Genomic DNA, 20006 nt, shown 5'->3' with positions numbered 1-20006 from the left:
GAGTTTTCCTGACATTTTTTTTACTTTTACTCAGAGACTGACACTATCATACTGTAAGCAGCAATACAGCAAGCTGCAATGACAACTTTTTGTAGACTTAAAGAAATGGGCATTTGCCAGGTAAATATGTGTCATGGCCAGACAAACTCACAAATCGGAGATACAAAGATTAGAGATGCAGATAAGAGAAACCACACAATAAAAAATATTTTACCTCATAGCAAACATTTCATAATTTTATTGCATTGGTAGGAAAATGCTTACACTCATCTTGGATGAGCAACAATAAAAAGAACAACGGACTGGATGCCTTTAAGCACAGAATAATTGAAAAAAGAAAGTTTTATCTCTTTAAAAAGAAAACTAAATATTAAGATATCTAACAAATGTTATTTTGCTCTCTGTATCAAAGCAATTATAAAAATAAAACTTTAACCATACAACTTCAGAATATGAAGAAGAGTTTCAAACTTCTTTAAATTCATGACTAATAGTAAGCAAGCAAGTCAGAGCAAGCAGGTAAATGTGCTGTATTGCATTCAATACAACAGAATCATTCTGTGCAAAATCAGAGCACAGCATCTACAGGTCTGTGCATAGTCATGCTGAAAATGTTCACGGTTCACATGCTAAAGAAAAACGTCACAGTAATTAATATTTAAGTGAAAACCCATAGTGCTTTGACTGAGGATACATTTACCAACATAGTATGTACAGACTACACAGACATACAAATAACATAATATGCAGGAAGACTGAATAAAAAGAGAAGCCCCTTCATGTTGTACTACGTAGTTGAAAAAGAACAAACAGCTGACAACAACAAAAATGTCTCCAAGAATTTCCAATTCAATTATTTCACCTTGAGACGACACACATTTTAAACAATATATTTTTTCAAGCATGACAGGGATCACATGTAAAGTACCAGCCAAAGTTTGGAAACATTATTACTTTTAATGTTTTTAAAAGAAGTCTCTTATGCTCATCAAGCCCGCATTTATTTGATACAGAAAATCTTTTATTTTAAATTAATGCTCTTTTTTAAACTTTAAATTTATCAAAGAATCCTGAAAAAAGTATCACAATATTAAGTATATTAAGTATTACAAATATTAGGAAGCACAACGGTTTCCAACATTGATAATAAATCAGCATATTAGAATGATTTCTAAAGGATCATGTGACACTGAAGACTAGAGTATTGGTGCTGAAAATTCAGCTTTGATCACAGGAATAAATTATATTTTAATTTATATTAGAGTAGAAAAGCATTATTTTAAATTGTAGTAATATTTCACAATTTTCTGTATTTTTTAATCAAATAAATGCAGCTTTGATGAGCATAAGATATTTATTTCAAAAATATTAAAAAATAGTAATGTTTCCAAACTTTTGACCGGTACTGTATATAAAATAACTAGTTTGATACAGCACATGTAGGAGACCGTGTTATATGGTATATGTACACAGTTCTGGAAGTGTCCTGCTACATGTAGTTGCAGTTGTAACTAGGAAATACATGCACAGTCAAAAACAGTAGGTAAGATGCAAGGTCAAAGCCTAAGCAGGAAGAAGACCTCAGGTTCTGATGGGTTGGAGAAGTCAGGAGGGAGTACAGAATCGTCATTATAGTAGCGATCTCCGTATCCGTAGTGTAGCGAGGTGCAGGCTCCTTCAGGCAAGCCTCGGGCCTCGGGTCCCAGCTGGTCCAGGTAACCAGCGATATAAGAGCCTGTAGAGTGCCTATTTGGTGGAGGGTTTTGGGAGGAGACTGGCTTATTACGAAGTACTACTTCCCGGTGTTTGGAGGCCTCCTGCTGTCTCTCACGTGCACGACTGGCTATATGACGTACACGACTTTGACTGCGGGATGAGAGTCGCCTGGACAGAAATGGTGGAGGGTCTTCATGATCATCGGCAGAAACCAGAGGGAGCATTGAAAGAGGTTTTGGAGCGGGTTGAGAACAAGAGGGAAGGGGACGCGTATAATCTTCATGTTCTAACGTCACAAGCTTGCGAAGCTGCTCGGTTAAGGGATCAGCGGACTTCGGACGACTGGACAACCCACACATCCGTCTTCTTTGGTCTTGCATTGCAGGAGTGACAAAACTTCGGCTGATTGACTTGTACTTGCTCTGAAAGTTGCATGAAATGTCCTCGGAGGTCAGGTCTCCCAGGCTCTTGGACTTGGAAGAAGAAGCTGGGGAGAGTCCGTTGTGGATCTGAGAAGGAGGTGCAGGAAATGCCTGACTGTGTGGAGTTGGCTCTTGCAATTCAACTGAAGTCATGTGGTAGTCTGAAACAGGTGTGTACAAGTCCCTCTCTAACAAAGCATGGCAGACTTGAGTCTTTGCAAGACATTCTGAGGAGCTTTTGTGTCGGTTGACCAAGCTGTTTTGGTGTCTTGTCTCCTGGGGCCTCGCCTCTGTGGTATCCGTTCTGGTGTCATTATAACAGTTAAACTTCCTTGGTTGGGATTTGCCATTAAGGTAGGTGCTAGAGAACTGATTTTGTTGTGGAGGCTGGTAGTGTCTGTGAAAGGGTGATGTGTTTGTGGAGTAGGAGTGAACAGGAGAGGGATGGTATGAGGGTCCAAGTCTTGGTATGTGATAGGGGGATAAGCCTTGGAGGCCTCTGAAATCTCGAAGCGGACTTGAAGGGGTCAGCGTGTTGTCTAAAGGGTCACCGTCCACATTGATCTCCACCTCCATCAGACTGCTGCTTCCTGAGTCCTGGCACAGCAAGAAGCGGTCCGAGGCTGTGCTGTTAATTGAGGTTTCTCTGTAACCTTCGAATTCAAAGTTCCTGAAGGAACCATTAGAATAGCTTTGCTTTAGAATTCCAGGCATCTTGATGGGTAAGGATTCCTGGCTCACCACAGGAGAGTCAACTAAGCCGTTGTTTTGAGAAAAGATGTTAGTAGATACAGGAGAAAGCACTTCCTCATCCAAGATGGTAAAGACTTCAGGTTCAGTCGTTTCAGGACTAGAAGGTCTCATGGTTGTGCACACAGATTTTAGTGGAGTGCTGGAAAGCTCATTGTTGAGATGAGGGAGGTCAGATGGGATATATTTCAAGGGTTGCGAGTTGGACAGAAGTAGGGTGCTCTGCTCAGCAGTGAGCTCCAATTGGCCAATCAGAGCAGATATGGACTCACAAGTGTCATACTCGTTATCTAACGAGACGGCGTCAATAAGGCGAGAGAGAGCACTGTCTTGGAGGGACACTTGACTTTTCTGGTCTTGCAGATCCATTCTAGGAAGGTGCGATTTTGTACCTGAAGAAGAGGAAGAGGAGGAGGTCGTGGAATACGTGGCTGCCTTGGGAGTTAGAATGTTCTTTTTAGGAGCTTCCAACTGTCTAAATTCTCTTTGACTTCCTTCGTTCTGTAAGCTACCACCGTCATTACGTTGATCTGACGGACCTGACCGGTGGTCTGTTGGCCCTTTGGAAGAACATAATTTATCTGCTTCAGTCTGGGTGAGACCACCTCTTGAGTGTTCTTGGTGAGAATTACTCAGACTTTCCCTACTGCCCACAATGACCAGGTAAGGAATTTCTTTTGTATCTTTGGGCTCAGTGTTACAGTCTGAAATGTGTTGTACATCAGGTTCTTTGAAGGCAGACATTTCAAAGAGAAGATCCACTGAGATGGATCTGGGTTTCTCATGGAGGAAGGAATCTGTGGAAGACATTTTACAGGAGATGATTGTCAGTAACTTTGAAAAACAACAACCAAAATATCCTCACAGACCGTAACACGCCACTCTGTACACAGGACAAATGGAATGTACCACCAAGTACGACGGTGAGAAGGAAGTTTGATAATGGCACTGAGTATGTGCATGGGGAACATCCAGTTATTTGATTTTTTTTTCTCCCAAAAGCTTTGATGAATTGTTTTTCTTATGAAACAAAACCAAAGTTGTTCAGAAACATTGGTGCAATGGCTTAAAACTGGAATGTTTTGGGTGAGTCAACCTGAGTATGGCTTGTGGATTACCTGCAGAGGTTTTCCTATTCAGTTTTCTACTATAGAGAAGCACAACAGTAAAGAAAGAACAAGACAAAGGCAAGTTAAGGTATTAAAAGAAAGAATAGCCTGCAAGTCTGTATACTTCAAAGGGACCAGTGGCCGTTGCACCAGCTGTACGCAAGTTACAACGTAGCCTAGTTTTGACGTAAAAGCTACAACTTATGCACAACTAAATATTTTTGCGTTGCACCATTAAACTCAGTTGAAGTGTAACTCTATAGCCACGTTTCCATGGCAGGAACTTTCCTCAGGAACTAGGGACTTTGGGGTAGTACTCGATGTGTTTTGACGGCAAAGACCAGGGTTTAAATGAAGTTCTGGGTAAAAACATCCCCCTCAGATAGTCCCTGCTCATGAGGTAATACTTTTTCAAAAGCCCTGTTTCCACCGCAGGAAACTAGGGACTTTGGGGTGGTACTCAATGTGTTTTGACGGCAAAGACCAGGGTCTAAATGAAGTTAAAAAATACTACCGATGGACCGACAATGAGGTACAGGCTTTATTAAGCTTATATGCGGAGAATGAAATTCCGGTGACATAGGACTGCTGGATTCACTCCCCTGATCTCAAGAGGCGCTCTAACGACTGATGCTAGAGTCTGCAGTTTTTAGCCTTCTTGTTAGAGCACCTGACTCCCATGCCGGCGGACCCGGGTTGGAGTCCCACAAAGAGCGGGCGGTTTGAACAGGAGGGGATACATTAGCGGCTCTTCAACACAAACTCATCCTAAACAGCCTGCCACTGTGTGCTTCATGTTGTGCATGTCATATTATGTGACAACGCATTACTTTAACACTTACGACATACTAGCTACATTCTGCTTTAGGAACAAATGGTGCAACCGAATAAAGTACAGAGTTAGTTTCAAACTAGCTAGTAGTTACTAAGCTTCTAGTGTGGACTTTACGTTCCATTTTAAGAAAGAACTTACGAACGGCTGGTGCAACCCTACCCAGGCCAGTAGAAGAACTAAATGCAATACATAAAAGGGATAGTTCACCCAAAAATTTAAAATTCTTTTCATTTATTTTTTAAAATGTCTTTATCTTGAATAGCACAAGAAAGAGAGTCGCACAGGGTTGGAATAAGGATGAGTAAACAATGACAGAATTTTACATTTTTGGTGAACTATCCCTTCAAAAGGACTGCGAAACAATAAAGTGCATGTGAATAGGTTACATAAACAATGAAATTATTAGTAGAAGTTAAAGAATAGATAAATACTGAACATGTGCATTTTTTTCTCTAAGAGGATTGTGGAAGCAAAGGAAAAACTGTTTCTTATCACAAAGGTGCTGTAGTGTTAATGATTTGACTGAAGGACATCCACTCTAATTACGCCTTATGGCTATAATGGTAGGAGTAATAATATAAATTCATGCATTGTGTAACAGCTTTCATTCTGATTCATTAGGACACAGTCCCTAATGGGATGTCAAGGGAATTATATAAGCAACTGACCAATGATTGTGTCAACTCCAGGATCAGGCCCCTCCCTTTCTGGGGTGGACAGGTTGAGGTGACTTTGTAGGATCTTATCCAGGGGCATAGATGCCGGGCGGTGTTGGAGGGCTTTTCTGTTCCCCGCTCTCCTCTCTACATGAGTGGGTTGAGAGTCTCCAGTGCTGTGCTTTCTGTCATATGCAGCTTCAGCCAATGCCATCTTGGTCTTTTTCCGGCCCTTGGCAGGGGCGCTGGCAGTCCTCCGAAGGAGATGGTCGGTTATGGATCGTTTACGAGGTGGAACTCCGATATTTGTGTCCACTGAGGTCTTGGAACTTTTATTAAATAAGCCTCTGAAACCCCGCAGCTGACGACCCTGAGAAACCGACAGGGATAAGGAGAGAATTCAGCAGATGATATTTATCTGAGCACTTTAGGACACAGAAAAAATGTTATGTATATACACTTTCAAAAATGCTGGGTTGTTTCAACCCATGTTTGGGTCAAATATTGACAAAACCAACCATTGGTTAAAATTTTTGAATTTAATTTTTAAACCCAACGGGTGGTACTGGTGGTAACATATGATTCCTAATGTCCCTTGTAGTAAAAATAACCATAATTATTATGTAGTAATTACTAATAATATATTCTGCAAAATTAAGGAATTAACCAGATTTACACACACAGTCTCAGAGAAAGTCTCACACACACACACGCACGCAAAAATACACACACATGCACAAACACACGCACACATACACACACACACGCGCGTCCAAACACACATACACACGCAAACACACACACACCGCACAAACACACACACTTACACGCATACATACACATGCACAAACACACACACGCACAAATACGCACACATGCACAAACACATACACACATGCATCCAAACACACGCACACATACACACACACACGCAAACACACACACACACACTGCACAAACACACACGCACAAACATGCACACACACTCATGCACAAACACACACACATACATACACACATACGCACACACATGCACAAACACACACACATGCATCCAAACACACGCACTGCACAAACACACACACGCACGCACAAACGCACACACACTCACGCACACGCATACATACACATGCACAAACACACACGCACACACACATATGCACACACATGCACAAACACATACACACACGCATCCAAATACACGCACACATACGCACACGCAAACACACACACACACGCAAACACACGCACACCGCACAAACACACACACACTTATACGCATACATACACATGCACAAACACACACGCAAACACACGCACAAATACACACACATGCACAAACACATACACACACGCATCCAAACACACGCACACATACGCACACGCAAACACAGAAACACACACACACACGCACACCGCACAAACACACACACACTTATACGCATACATACACATGCACAAACACACACGCAAACACACGCACAAATACACACACATGCACAAACACATACACACACGCATCCAAACACACGCACACATACACACACACCCAAACACACACACACACACGCAAAATCTTGCTGAGTTAAATCAAATAGTAATCAGAAACAATAACAATACACACATGCAATGTCACATGTTCATTTCAAACAGTCAACTTCAACATAATCACACAATGACAATCTTTGCACAGACCACAGTGACAAACAGAACTTGTTCCTGTGCAAACTACTGCATTACTGACTAAATCCAACAGATGGCAGCATATTCATTTGTAACATTCAACCATCTCTCATTTTTCAAGCCTTCAAAATTTAACAATTATTTTACAGGAAGCAACAAATCCAGCTTTACAACCAAGGACAAAACGGACCAAAACAATATTACAAAAACGAGGACAAAATGAACTTTAAAAGACGCGTTCATACAACTGCACGATTACAACAGCTTAGTGTTTACATCGACACATTAGTAGACGCTCATGCAATTATCATGCAGTACACTACATAGCCAGGGTACCTTATTAGCTCCTAGCAAGTGCATTATGGTATAGCTTGGGTTGAGGACTAAAGGACTCCACTGGAAAGTAGAAAGATTCAATAAAATGTCAATGGGGGAAAGATCAATAGAGATATTTTACTATTTCAGATCCTTTTTTTTTTTCTGTTTTGAGATTGAAATGAGAACCAAATGTCACATGTTTGGTTACACCGCAGCAGAAATGGACAGAAACAACAGCTTGCATAACAGATTGTTATGATAACCAGCTGAGCTTTTTCACACCTTTTAATTTAATCAAAGCACCACAGTTCCTGGCACTTTATTAATCAAAATGAACTGATCTAATTATTAAACGTATGACGAAATAGTGTTGAATTTAAATTGGTAACATGCCCACTGGAAATGGCTGTGGATCTTTATCAAACTCATTAGGTACAGCTGTCTATGCAGTCATGAGCTCACCTTCCCATAGATGTCATGCACTGTGATATGGACAAAAATGGATGCCTCTGTCATTCCCTCCAAATAAACGTGTCTATATCCTGTGGGAGTGGGAAAGAGGAGCAATGATTGAAAATGGGATGGAAGAAAGGCATTTGTGAGAATGTTTAGAGATTAAATAAAATTGAAAAAGCAGGAAGAAAGACATGATTTTATCAGTATTTTGGCACTTTAGCACAGAAGCATCTTTCCTTGGCGAGACTGTTACGTGAGGGCAGAGATAGTTCAGCTTCAGCAGTAGTCGTGTCCATCGGCAGCACCTCAGGCCTCCATTACTCTAACGACATGATCACATGACACAGAGAGCTGCTGCTATCACTCACACTTTGTATGCTATTTACTAATGACCCCGAGTTCTTCATCAGTTTCTCTCAGTCTCCTCATGATTTTATTTTTGCTTATATCAGTTATTTAATACGCTGATAATGTGACTGCTGTTCACACATACTTTATGTACATGCTTGTTTATTAAACTACTGGCACTTTTATGTTTCATACACTTTTACTTTCAAGTTCATAATTAAGAGCTCCAATCCATGTTTAGTGTGCACATTGAACAAAGAAAAAAGTTTGTGAATTGACTTGCACCTAAACTTTAAAGTAGACTCAACCCTCTTTTTAGTGGTGATATAGTGTCTAAATTAAATTTACACTGGTGTTTTAGGAAGCCAAACAATTAGAATAAAATAATATTAATAATAAAAAGAAGAAGAAAAATAAGAATTTTATTTTATTATTATTATTCATATGACAGTAATAGCCATACACATATATGGATGTCTGTTTCCACCATGAAATAAAAAATAAAGGTAATTGCAACTTTTTAACTCACAATTCTGACTTTTTTCCTTACAATTGTGAATTTGCGAATCAGAATTGTGAGATATAAACTCAATTGTGAGTTATAGAGTCATAATTGAGTGATATGAAATCAGAATTGCGAATTATAGTCAGAATTGAGTTATAAAGTCAGAATTGAGTGATATAAAGTCAGAATTGAGTGATATAGTCAGAATTGAGTGATATAAAGACATAATTGAGTGATATAAAGACATAATTGAGTTATAAAGTCAGAATTGAGTTATAAAGTCAGAATTAAGTGATATAAAGTCAGAATTGAGTGATGTAAAGTCAGAATTGAGTTATAAAGTCAGAATTGTGTGATATAAAGTCAGAATTAAGTGATGTAAAGTCAGAATTGAGTTATAAAGTCAGAATTGCGTGATATAAAGTCAGAATTAAGTGATGTAAAGTCAGAATTAAGTGATATAAAGTCAGAATTGAGTGATATGAAGTCAGAATTAAGTGATATAAAGTCAGAATTGAGTTATAAAGTCAGAATTGAGTGATATAAAGTCAGAATTGAGTGATATAAAGTCGGAATTGAGTGATATGAAGTCAGAATTAAGTGATATAAAGTCAGAATTGAGTGATATAAAGTCAGAATTGCGCAATATAAAGTCAGAATTGAGTTATAAAGTCAGAATTAAGTGATATAAAGTCAGAATTGAGTGATATAAAGTCAGAATTGAGTGATATAAAGTCAGAATTGTGTGATATAAAGTCAGAATTGAGTGATATAAAGTCAGAATTGTGTGATATAAAGTCAGAATTGAGTTATAAAGTCAGAATTGCAAGTTATAAAGTCAGAATTAAGTGATATAAAGTCAGAATTGGGAGTCATAAAGTCAGAATTGGGAGTCATAAAGTCAGAATTGAGTTATAAAGTCAGAATTAAGTGATATAAAGTCAGAATTGAGTGATATGAAGTCAGAATTGTGTGATATAAAGTCAGAATTGAGTGATATAAAGTCAGAATGGCAACTTATAAAGTCAGAATTGCAAGTTATAAAGTCAGAATTAAGTGATATAAAGTCAGAATTGGGAGTTATAAAGTCAGAATTGAGTTATAAAGTCAGAATTGAGTTATAAAGTCAGAATTGAGTTATAAAGTCAGAATTGAGTGATATAAAGTCAGAATTGAGTGATATAAAGTCAGAATTGAGTTATAAAGTCAGAATTGAGTTATAAAGTCAGAATTAAGTGATATAAAGTCAGAATTGAGTTATAAAGTCAGAATTGAGTTATAAAGTCAGAATTGAGTTATAAAGTCAGAATTAAGTGATATAAAGTCAGAATTGAGTGATATAAAGTCAGAATTGAGTTATAAAGTCAGAATTGAGTTATAAAGTCAGAATTGAGTGATATAAAGTCAGAATTGAGTGATATAAAGTCAGAATTGAGTTATAAAGTCAGAATTGAGTTATAAAGTCAGAATTAAGTGATATAAAGTCAGAATTGAGTTATAAAGTCAGAATTGGGAGTTATAAAGTCAAAATTGAGTTATAAAGTCAGAATTAAGTGATATAAAGTCAGAATTGAGTGATATAAAGTCAGAATTGAGTTATAAAGTCAGAATTGTGAGATTAAAAGTCACACTTACCTTTTTTTATTTAGTGGCGGAAATAAGCTTCCATAATATTGCGCTTTCAATTATAGTTTGTTAAGATACTTTGCCAAAGCAATGGCGCAAAACAGCGTTAGAGACATTTTATGTTATTATGTGAAGTTTTAAAATACTTTCGGCTCATTATGAAGCTGTGGCAGGACAGATTAGACTATGGCGGGCTGCCAGAGTCTAGGTAATTAATGGGAAACACTGCATTATGCATAATTAATTCACTAAATAGTTCATTAAAATGCATATAATTGATTTACATAACTTACAATAATTCAACGAACAATTCAGCCACTAGTTATTTTAAAAGTTAGTGCACTTGTTTACTAAGGAGACAACAGTGTCAGTGAAGAGTATGTTTTGATGAAATGACACATGTGATGTTTAAAGGTAAAATATTATTTGTTGATTCAGAAAAAAATGACAGTTCAGAAAAAAAAACACATAATTCCCCTTGTTTGCATGTACTGTATATTTAAATACATTATTGTGTTTCAAAATTGTTAAATTGTCAAAATTGTTGTAACAGTTTGTTGTAACATGTCCACAGGTGTCCAAGAAACACCCACATATAGAATATCTTTTACCTGGCATGAGGCTGCTGAAAGCCACGGTTCTCTGGCCCACAAAGTCTCGTCCAATAGGGTCGTGATCCCAGACCAGGAAGCGCACAAGAGCCACCTCAGGCATGTGAAGTGTAAAGGACAGAGTCTCTTCCCACACAGGGTTGAATCCTGCATTACCAATCACACCAAAAGTTAACAAAGGTCAACACCTCCTAACCTTCCTTCTGTTCAAATAAGCTCACATGAAGCCATACCATTATCATCCACAACCCTGGTCTGTTCTTTACAGCAATCAGCCGGAAGACCAATAATCTCCACCTCAACGAAAGGATCAATGATCTGTGAATGAAGTCCACAAGCATCAGATATATTAATTGCACTAATAGTACATAGGAAATGTCCAGTTAGGAGGCACCTGCTTACCTCGCCACGGTCTCCCAGCATTGAATCCGGAGGTTTGGGCAGCTGCTGTCCACTAATGATTTTTATCACCAGCTGTTTCTTAGGATTTGCAGGGAGCGGATCATCATTCAGTGGGTTAAAGGCGCCTGGTACACATTTTCAAGACTCTTAACTATAGTGATACAGCATAGTCATCCTATATTGTGATTTAATAGTACTTTGAATGCATTTGTGTACCTTTACACATGGGGCCGGGTTTGAGCACATAACCACTGCCTCCATTCACCATGAACTTGGCTCTGTTCAACTGCATCATACGACCCTCCGTCTGGTAGTTTAAAGCCACTGTGGGTTAAGCAAAAGACAAGCCGTATTATTACTGACTTCTGTTTTTCCTTACTTCTCCATCCTTCCTTCATCTAGTCATGATTTTATTCTAGGAAGTAATTTCATGTATTTATTCAGCTGCGTAAAGCTAAATAAACTGGATGGCTAACAAGTTATGAAGTTTCATCATGGCCTGGTAAACATTTTCTTCAATAAACAATCAGGGTGCAGAACTCAGCTGCGGCTCCACAAGTTCTAATTTGCTCTTGTTTATTGGACCCTTTTGATGACACACACACACACACACACACACACACACACACACACACACACACACACACACACACACACACACACACACACACACACACACACACACACACACACACACACACACACACACACACACACACACACACACAGGGTAATTTATGATTCTCTTCCTTTTATTCAGCAAGGATGATTCATGAAAAATGACAGTAAAGACATTTATAACATTACAAAAGATTTGTTTCAAATAAATACTGTTCTATTTCTTTAAAACTTCTATGCATGCTGAAAAAATATAAATTTTCACAAAAATATTTTGTTTCTTGAGCAGCAAATCATCATATTAGAATGATTTCTGAAGGATCATGTGAGTAATGATGCTGAAAATTCAGCTTTGATCACAGGAATACATTATATTTTAACATATATTCACATAGAAAACAGCTATTTTAAATTGTAAAAATATTTCACAATATTACTGTTTTTACTTTATTTTTTTAATCAAATAAATGCATCTTGTTGATCATAAAAGCCTTCCTTATATATATATATTTTTCAAATTTGAACAAAAATGCAAAACAAATGCACTTTCTCTAGTAAGTCTCTGACTTTTGGACCCCATTGCATGTGTGTTTGTCTGTGTAAAAGCTTTGTCACTCATGTGAATAGTGCTTGTGTGTGCATGTGAAAATCGCATATGTGCATTTTCCTAAATGCATTTGCACATGCAGAATTGCACAAGTGAGCTAGCTTGTCAATTTGTCCACACAACCAAGACCCAGATGACGTGCAGCAGGGAACATACATGCTAAAACACACCGCATGTGCAAATACACTCACACAAGGGGGTCAGCTGGGTCAGAGCTGCATTTGGATATTATGGATCTAATTTTTTACAAGCAATATCAGTAAGTGAGCTTATAAAAATCACTGGAAATCAGTGAAAAGTTTCTTTATGGATAAATCCTGAATAATAAATTAAAATATTTAACCTAATTTGCATATGCAGATATATGAGTGACTCGGTTATTGATTATTAATTTCAGTATTCTTACATAACTGAATGGGGCAGTTGAAATCATGCATGACAGCAACAGAGTTTTTGCATGTATGCATGTATGGGAATTTATGAGAGTCCATTTGTTTATGTGTGGACATCTATCTCACCTAGTTGGCAACCAACATTCCAGTACGTCTGTGGGTTAAAGTTGCTGGAGTCGATCCGGTAGGCAGAGGGATAGATCCGAGAGAGCTGTTGTTGGTTAAAAGTCAGGAAGCGCTCAGATCGATGGTGCACCAGGTGCTGAGCGCGTGTCTCGCTAAACGACAGAACATTAAAGGGCGATCCTGAGAGAGAAGGCGTGAGAAAGTCTGGGTTAGATGCATATATGCATATATATATATATATATAAGGGATGCACCGATATGAACATTTTGGCCGATAACGATAACCGATAATTCTTTATATTTGAAAGCCGATAACCAATATATTGGACGATAAATCTAAATCCAACATTTTATATAATTTTTGAGAGCCTGATTACAAAAACAATAGTCTCACCATGTCCCAAGCACAGAATTATAATGTTCTCATTATAATATTATGTAACCTATATGACAGACTTGCGCTGTATATTGCACTTTTTTTCCTTTTGAAGTGACTCTAATCATATTTCAAGCAATTCAAAACCATAATGGCGGACAGTGCACATCTGAACTGTCTCAGCTGAACGAAATAATCCATTATTTTTCGGCTTTAATATATCGTCCAAATTTTCTTATCAGCTCAATAACGATAACATTAAAAATGAACATCGACTGATACTGGCCGATATATCGTGCATCCCTAATATATATATTTGGATCAACAATAGGTATAATAATTAGGTAAAACAGAAAAATTTCTCACCCTCATCTAAACACTCCTGAGAGGCCACAGAGTTGGTGAAGAGCACCAGGTCTGATAGATCTCTACTCAGCTTTATCGTTTTCCTTCTCCTTCCACCTCTGAAGACAGAAACAGCAAAATATACAAAGTGTGTCAGATATAATGACTTTGCTCCAAAAAAAATGTATTATGGTTTCCATAAAAATATTAAGCAGCACAGCTGTTTTCAACATTAATATTAATAAGAAATGTTTTTTGAGCAGCAAATCAGCATATTAGAATGATTTCTGAAGGATCATGTGACACTGAAGATTGAAGTAATGATGCTGAAAATTCAGCTTTGCATCACAGAAAAAAATTATATTTTAAAATATATTCACATAGAAAATAATTATTTTAAATTGAAATAATATTTCACTAATTTTTTCTGTATTTTTTTTTTTTTTATCAAATAAATGCAGCTTTGGTGAGCATAAGAGACTTCTTTCAAAAACATAAAAAAAATCTTACAGATCCCAAACTTTCAGATAAGATAAACGAATGAAAATGTCCTCATAACTGATTATGCAATGCATCTTCAAACACTTCATTTGCAGTGAGAGGTTTGAGATCCAGATTTAAGCTCAAACGCTGACAGCACCCTGTTAAATCAATCACTGCATCCTAGACTAGGAAAATTAAAGATAAGAAAAGCCCCTTGCAGAGTGACGGTTTCATTACAAATGACTTTCCTCATGGTGTTAATGTAGCCCATTAAACATACAAATGATGGCAAATTCTCATTAACATAAGACACTAACAATCCCTTCATGACTGCCACATTATGGGGTGAATCTACGAAACACTTGTGCCATGTGCTTGCGGTAATTTCAGTGCATTTCAATATAAATCTCTTCAGCACAAACATGTCTCCTATATGTAAATTAGGCTCATTATAAGTTATAGCGACTTAATTACAAACCGCAGCTCTATTTTCCAGTTAATTTGTCAATCTATTTTGTGATTTTATGAAATGTCTGTACATGTTGTCTAGCAATCATGGCAGCAGTAATTCATTAAATGATGATGAAATGATGAAGAGGAGCTGATTCAGGTGTCTGGATCGCAGTGGTGGAGTGACGCTTTTGACCTAGTACTCAGTGCTTGTGATCATGTGATCTTGCAGGTTGTCGGCCTTTCATCACAGACCAGTTATGCTCAATGTGATATTCATTCTCTGACCTAGGCCAATATACATTAGCATTTCAGTTGTTTCGTCTCCCTCTCTTATTTTCATGCTTGCACATATGTACTTTAGGTTTATCTTTTAGTGCTCGAGCAGCATCATGAAAAGACCTAGGGCCATGGCCCACTTCTAGCTCGAATAAAAGAGGATAAAAAGACTGGCAAACAGCAAACACTGCAGTGGAATTCAGATGGAGTCAGATAATACTGGTGCTGGTAGCTGATATACAATACTCTAAACAATGCTGGGTTAAAAACAATCCAAGTTGGGTTGAAAATGGACAAACCCAGCGATTGGGTTGTTTTAACCCAGGGTTAAATGGGTTAAATGTTTGCCCAATGTGCTGGGTAGTTTTATTTAACCCAACAATTGTTTAGAAATTACAATATTGCTTGCTTAAAATGAACCCAAAATTCAATGTGTTGGAAATTGACATTTATTAATAAGTTCAATGAATAATAATTAAACAATAAACACTTATTAAATTGCTTATTAATAAATGTTCATCTTTTGATTATTATTGTTGCCTCTAGTAATTGTGTCTGATTTCTAATTTCCTACCTATTTTGGGTTCATTTTAAGCCAGACATATAGTCATTTTTAAACAATAGTTGGATTAAATAAAACTGTCCAGCACATTTAACACAATCACTGGGTTAAAAACAACCCAACTTGGGTTGTTTTTAACCCAGCATTTTTTAGAGGTAATGATTTATTATATATATTATTATAAAGTTTCTTAATTATTATGTATATATGGAGTAGACTGAAGTAATGATGCTGACAATTCAACTTTGATCACAGAAATAAATTACATTTTAAAATACATTAAAATAGAAAATAGTTCTTTTAAATGATAATACTATTTCATAAAATTACTGTTTTTACTATATTTTTAATCAAGAAAATAACTTTAATACCTTTAAAAATCATATAAACTCCAAACGTTTGAATGGTATAGTGTATACATACACAAAAATGGTTTATTAGTTAATTTAATTTTTTAAAATCAAAATGTTTAACTCTTTCCCCACCATTTCCCATCATTTAAGATACAACGCTTCCCTGCCATTGAAAGAATTTTCTGGCAATCCATGTTTTCACTGTTATACTATTATGCATCTTCTAAAAAGAGAAACATTAAACCGCATATAAATCAAAACTTTCTAACGTTACTGAATGAAATGTTGAAGAGGAAACGACTGTGAAGCTTGATCTACTTCATCATTGTTTTGAATCAGAACCGGGCATAGTTTTTGACAAAAACGTGATTTTCTCAATTCTTAGTTTAAAATGTTGCTTTTTTTAATTAAACTTACCCACATTCAAGTGTTGATAAAAAGAAATGCATGAAGCTAGAATAAACTGTTTGTTTATTTGTTTGTTTAAAAGCAGAGACACTGTTCTTTCTTATGACATATCTGTACATTTGTAGCAATAGCCAACAATACATTGTATGGGTCAAAATTATCGAAAATATTTTTCTTTTATGCCAAAAATCATCAGGATATGAAGTAAAGATCATGTTCCATGAATATATTTTGTAAATTTCCTACTGTAAATATATAAAAAATGTATTTTTGTGAGTGGATATGCATTGCTAAGGACTTCATTTGGACAACTTTATAAGCAATTTTCAAATAGTTGTATTTCGGACAAATATTGTCCTATCCTAACAAACCATACATCAATGGAAAGCTTTCAGAGGTGCTGACTGGCAGCAATTTTTTTTTTTAAGCTGGTGGGGAAAGAGTTAATAAACAGAAAATGTGCATTATCCAACAAAAATACAGATATACAGACAGACAAACCTGTTGAATTGTCCACCTGATGGTTCCTGCTGCCCGTCATCATCTGTTTCAACGCTCTGACATTTCAGCCTTGACTTGGAATGCCTCTGTGGAAACACAGACACACATGCACAGCACGCTAAATAAGTACATGGAGTGAATGTTTACTTCTTTCCTTTGGATGGGAGGTAATGAAATTCCTCCTACACACAACAGAGAGGAACAGAATAGCACTGGCCCTTTTAAAGGGCATGCTTAACATAACCACATGAGTTTGTGGATTAATACTTGCCAGACGTGACTAGCGTCCAAATCATGTAACTTTTTTAGGGCCATGAGGAGCCATGTATAACAGCTACAGTAATTATAGGCTTTAAGCTCATTACTAACAAAAGAAGGACCTTTGAGACCTCATAAACACACACACAGACAAACGTCGAGAGTGGGAGGAAATATCACGCACACATGAGAGACGTGCCTGCCCTCCTCCTGTAGGAATGACGGACGTGATCTACAGGAGACGAGAAACCGCAACACAACCCTGATTGCATTTTAATAAAAAAATCAATAAAGTGTAGACAGCCCTGTACAATAGCCAATGATCAAACTTACGGAGCAATGTTTACTCTCTTCATTGATTTGCTATTGAGGTGTTGAATTACAAACCGACCACATTCAATATAAGAGACGCTGAGTGTTTTCATGCAGGGAATGAAATATGAGAATGCCTCCAGAGCTCAGAGCTGTCGTTATGCATACACACAATCATATATGATCTAGTGACTATCAGATAACAAGTCAACAGTTGTGCTAAATCAATGTATGTATTTTGTTATATAACCTCAGTAAATGTATGCTTAAAATAAATAGACCCTCTGATAACTGATCAGGATGACTGATGCATTTTTATTATCTGTTCCACACTTCAGTAAATCAATAGCGATTATTCTTCAAATCCTTCTGCCTCTGGGCAGCAAAAAGGACAGATTTATGTAACATCTGACAGCGCAGACACACATGAAGTTGGATAGTCAGACCTGATTCAGCAGCAGAGACTGAGAAAAGAGAGAAAGAAAAAGACGAGAGAGTGGGAGAAAAATGGAAAAGGTCTTTATTCTGACCTTGTGCTTGAGGTTGCTGATGAAGGAGCGGCTCTGGGATTTCTTCATGCCATCTTTGGAATTCTGGAAGACACACACACACACACACACACACACACACACACACTGAGTTTCCATGTTTTATGGGAACTTTCCATAGAAGTAATGGGCCTCATTTAACAATCTAACGTGGAAACGAGCACAGAAATCATCTTACATCAGGGTTCACGTGTGATTTATCAAACATTCGTATGCTGTCGATCCCATCGTACCAATGATCGTATGTTGATAAATGTGGCGGCTTAAAACAATCGGCATTTGAATATCACGCCCCTAAAAGTTCAAGGTTTAGGAACTTTTACAGAGAAACGTAACCAGGCCAAGAAGAGGAAGTAATCTCATGAAATAGAAATTGATCTTCAAAAACATTTGTTAACCTCGTAATTGCAAATAGTACCATTAATTTATATGTATATTAAATGCCGTTAAATAAAACGAAACATTTACAAACATTATAAACACTATAGCCTAGGGTATAGTATTTTTGTGCTACCCAGATCCTGGGTCAGACGTAACAACCCAGTGTTTGGGTAGTTTTTGTGTTACCCAGTTCCTGGGTCAGACGTAACAACCCAGCGTTTGGGTAGTTTTTGTGTTACCCAGTTCCTGGGTCAGACGTAACAACCCAGTGTTTGGGTAGTTTTTGTGTTACCCAGATCCTGGGTCAGATGTAACAACCCAGTGTTTGGGTAGTTTTTGTGTTACCCAGTTCCTGGGTCAGACGTAACAACCCAGTGTTTGGGTAGTTTTTGTGTTACCCGGATCCTGGGTCAGATGTAACAACCCAGTGTTTGGGTAGTTTTTGTGTTACCCAGTTCCTGGGTCAGACGTAACAACCCAGTGTTTGGGTAGTTTTTGTGTTACCCAGATCTTGGGTCAGATGTAACAACCCAGTGTTTGGGTAGTTTTTGTGTTACCCAGTTCCTGGGTCAGACGTAACAACCCAGTGTTTGGGTAGTTTTTGTGTTACCCAGTTCCTGGGTCAGACGTAACAACCCAGTGTTTGGGTAGTTTTTGTGTTACCCAGATCCTGGGTCAGATGTAACAACCCAGTGTTTGGGTAGTTTTTGTGTTACCCAGTTCCTGGGTCAGACGTAACAACCCAGTGTTTGGGTAGTTTTTGTGTTACCCGGATCCTGGGTCAGATGTAACAACCCAGTGTTTGGGTAGTTTTTGTGTTACCCGGATCCTGGGTCAGATGTAACAACCCAGTGTTTGGGTAGTTTTTGTGTTACCCAGTTCCTGGGTCAGACGTAACAACCCAGTGTTTGGGTAGTTTTTGTGTTACCCGGATCCTGGGTCAGATGTAACAACCCAGTGTTTGGGTAGTTTTTGTGTTACCCAGTTCCTGGGTCAGACGTAACAACCCAGTGTTTGGGTAGTTTTTGTGTTACCCAGTTCCTGGGTCAGACGTAACAACCCAGTGTTTGGGTAGTTTTTGTGTTACCCAGTTCCTGGGTCAGACGTAACAACCCAGTGTTTGGGTAGTTTTTGTGTTACCCAGTTCCTGGGTCAGACGTAACAACCCAGTGTTTGGGTAGTTTTTGTGTTACCCAGTTCCTGGGTCAGACGTAACAACCCAGTGTTTGGGTAGTTTTTGTGTTACCCGGATCTTGGGTCAGATGTAACAACCCAGTGTTTGGGTAGTTTTTGTGTTACCCAGTTCCTGGGTCAGACGTAACAACCCAGTGTTTGGGTAGTTTTTGTGTTACCCAGATCTTGGGTCAGATGTAACAACCAAGTGTTTGGGTAGTTTTTGTGTTACCCAGTTCCTGGGTCAGACGTAACAACCCAGTGTTTGGGTAGTTTTTGTGTTACCCAGTTCCTGGGTCAGACGTAACAACCCAGTGTTTGGGTAGTTTTTGTGTTACCCAGATCCTGGGTCAGATGTAACAACCCAGTGTTTGGGTAGTTTTTGTGTTACCCAGTT

The 20006-nt window shown here is 37.9% G+C and overlaps 1 protein-coding gene across 1 annotated transcript in view; it reads right to left on the bottom strand.

The window, feature by feature from the left end:
* The window catches only part of plch1 (phospholipase C, eta 1), a 108892-nt gene continuing 88886 nt past the window's right edge, over positions 1–20006 (bottom strand). The window contains exons 13-23 of the mRNA XM_067390632.1: positions 18038–18100; positions 16938–17023; positions 13923–14020; positions 13181–13360; positions 11654–11761; positions 11438–11562; positions 11269–11353; positions 11036–11182; positions 7952–8031; positions 5501–5858; positions 1–3685 (exon numbers count right to left, since the gene is read on the bottom strand). Of these exons, the coding sequence (XP_067246733.1) occupies positions 1557–3685; positions 5501–5858; positions 7952–8031; positions 11036–11182; positions 11269–11353; positions 11438–11562; positions 11654–11761; positions 13181–13360; positions 13923–14020; positions 16938–17023; positions 18038–18100 (3459 nt within the window). The 3' untranslated portion in view covers positions 1–1556. The remainder of the gene's footprint in view (positions 3686–5500; positions 5859–7951; positions 8032–11035; positions 11183–11268; positions 11354–11437; positions 11563–11653; positions 11762–13180; positions 13361–13922; positions 14021–16937; positions 17024–18037; positions 18101–20006) is intronic.

This window comes from Chanodichthys erythropterus, chromosome 7 (genome assembly GCF_024489055.1).
Source record: "Chanodichthys erythropterus isolate Z2021 chromosome 7, ASM2448905v1, whole genome shotgun sequence".
NCBI lineage: Eukaryota > Metazoa > Chordata > Actinopteri > Cypriniformes > Xenocyprididae > Chanodichthys > Chanodichthys erythropterus.
Note: the sequence above shows the minus strand (reverse complement) of the source record. Positions and strands in the feature narration are given on the sequence as shown.